The sequence below is a fragment of the Monodon monoceros genome, unplaced genomic scaffold (genome assembly GCF_005190385.1).
Source record: "Monodon monoceros isolate NGI ecotype Baffin Bay Population unplaced genomic scaffold, NGI_Narwhal_1 Contig6222_ctg1, whole genome shotgun sequence".
Taxonomy (NCBI): domain Eukaryota; kingdom Metazoa; phylum Chordata; class Mammalia; order Artiodactyla; family Monodontidae; genus Monodon; species Monodon monoceros.
In genome coordinates this window covers 1-1,820 of record NW_021701975.1, presented here as the reverse complement: position 1 = coordinate 1,820, position 1,820 = coordinate 1, and the positions used below count along the sequence as shown (strand labels likewise).

Genomic DNA, 1,820 nt, shown 5'->3' with positions numbered 1-1,820 from the left:
TGGGCAGGTGGCCCTTGAGTCCGATTCCCGCTGCCGCTTCCTTGGGCTCCGCTTCGGGAAGGTGGCCCTCCGGGAGCTTCACGCCCACCTCGGCGGCCTTGACATCCAGCTCGGCGGAAGGCAGCTCGATGCTGAGGTCACTGGTCTTGACGTCGGCCTGCACCGAGGGCAGGGTCACCTCGGCCTGAGCCTTGGGCCCAGACCCCTCCAAGGAGGCTTCGACGGACTTGCTGGGCACCGACAACCCGAAGGATGGCATCTTGAACTTGGGCATTTTGAACTTGCTGTCTGTGACGGCCACCTCCTTGTCCCCAAGGGACACATCGCCCTCCAGCTTGCTGTCCGCGACCTGGGTGTCCACCTCCACGCTGGGCAGTGACACCTCCACGTCGGGGGTCGTCACCTCGCCCTTGGCGTCCTGCAGTTCCAGTTTGGGCCCCTTGATGTCCACCAGGGGGGCCTTGATGTCCACCTTGGGCACCTTGATGCTGGGCATCTTCACCTTGGACAGGTGGTCCTTGAGTCTGATTCCCGCCACTGCTTCCTTGGGCTCCACTTCGGGAAGGTGGCCCTCTGGGAGCTTCACGCTCACCTCGGCAGCCTTGACCTCCAGCTTGGCGGAGGGCAACTCGATGCTAAGGTCACTGGTCTTGACGTCGGCCTGCACCGAGGGCAGGGTCACTTCGGCCTGGGCCTTGGGCACGGACACCTCCATGGCGGCCTGGACGGACTTGCTGGGCGCTGACACCCCGAAGGATGGCATCTTGAACTTGGGCATTTTGAACTTGCTGTCTCTGGCGGCCACCTCCTTGTCCCCAAGGGACACATCGCCCGCCAGCATGATGCCCGCGGCCTTGGTGTCCACCTCCACGCTGGGCAGCGACACCTCCATGTCGGGGGTCGTCACCTCGCCTTTGGCATCCTTCAGGTCCAGTTTGGGCCCCTTGATGTCCACCTGGGGGGCCTTGATGTCCACCTCGGGCACCTTGATGCTGGGCATCTTCACCTTGGGCAGGTGGCCCTTGAGTCCGATTCCCACCACTGCTTCCTTGATCTCTGCTTTGGGAAGGTGGCCCTCCGGGAGTTTCACGCCCACCTCGGCAGCCTTGACATCCAGCTCGGTGGAGGGCAGTTCGATGCTAAGGTCACTGGTCTTGACGTCAGCCTGCAGTGAAGGCAGGGTCACGTCAGCCTGGGCCTTGGGCACGGACACCTCCACGGCGGCCTGGACGGACTTGCTGGGTGCTGACACACCAAAGGACGGCATCTTGAACTTGGGCATTTTGAAGTTGCTGTCTCTGGCGGCCACCTCCTTGTCCCCAAGGGACACGTCGCCCGCCAGCATGATGCCCGCGGCCTGGGTGTCCACCACCACGCGGGACAGTGACACCTCCACGTCAGGGACCGTCACCTCGCCCTTGGTGTCCTTCAGGTCCAGTTTGGGCCCCTTGATGTCCACCTTGGGCACCTTGATGCTTGACATCTGCACCTTGGGCAGGTGGCCCTTGAGTCCGATTCCCGCTGCCGCTTCCTTGGGCTCCGCTTCGGGAAGGTGGCCCTCCGGGAGCTTCACGCCCACCTCGGCGGCCTTGACATCCAGCTCGGCGGAAGGCAGCTCGATGCTGAGGTCACTGGTCTTGACGTCGGCCTGCACCGAGGGCAGGGTCACCTCGGCCTGAGCCTTGGGCCCAGACCCCTCCAAGGAGGCTTCGACGGACTTGCTGGGCACCGACAACCCGAAGGATGGCATCTTGAACTTGGGCATTTTGAACTTGCTGTCTGTGACGGCCACCTCCTTGTCCCCAAGGGACACATCGCCC

General features: G+C 63.6%; 1 protein-coding gene across 1 annotated transcript; it reads right to left on the bottom strand.

The window, feature by feature from the left end:
* Positions 1-34: 34 nt before the first annotated feature.
* LOC114890698 (protein AHNAK2-like) lies at positions 35-1,816 on the bottom strand (the record flags this gene model as incomplete). Its single annotated transcript, XM_029214519.1, has 1 exon — positions 35-1,816. A coding segment is annotated over one exon (1,782 nt), but the record flags the coding sequence as incomplete, so codon positions are not given.
* Positions 1,817-1,820: the final 4 nt, after the last annotated feature.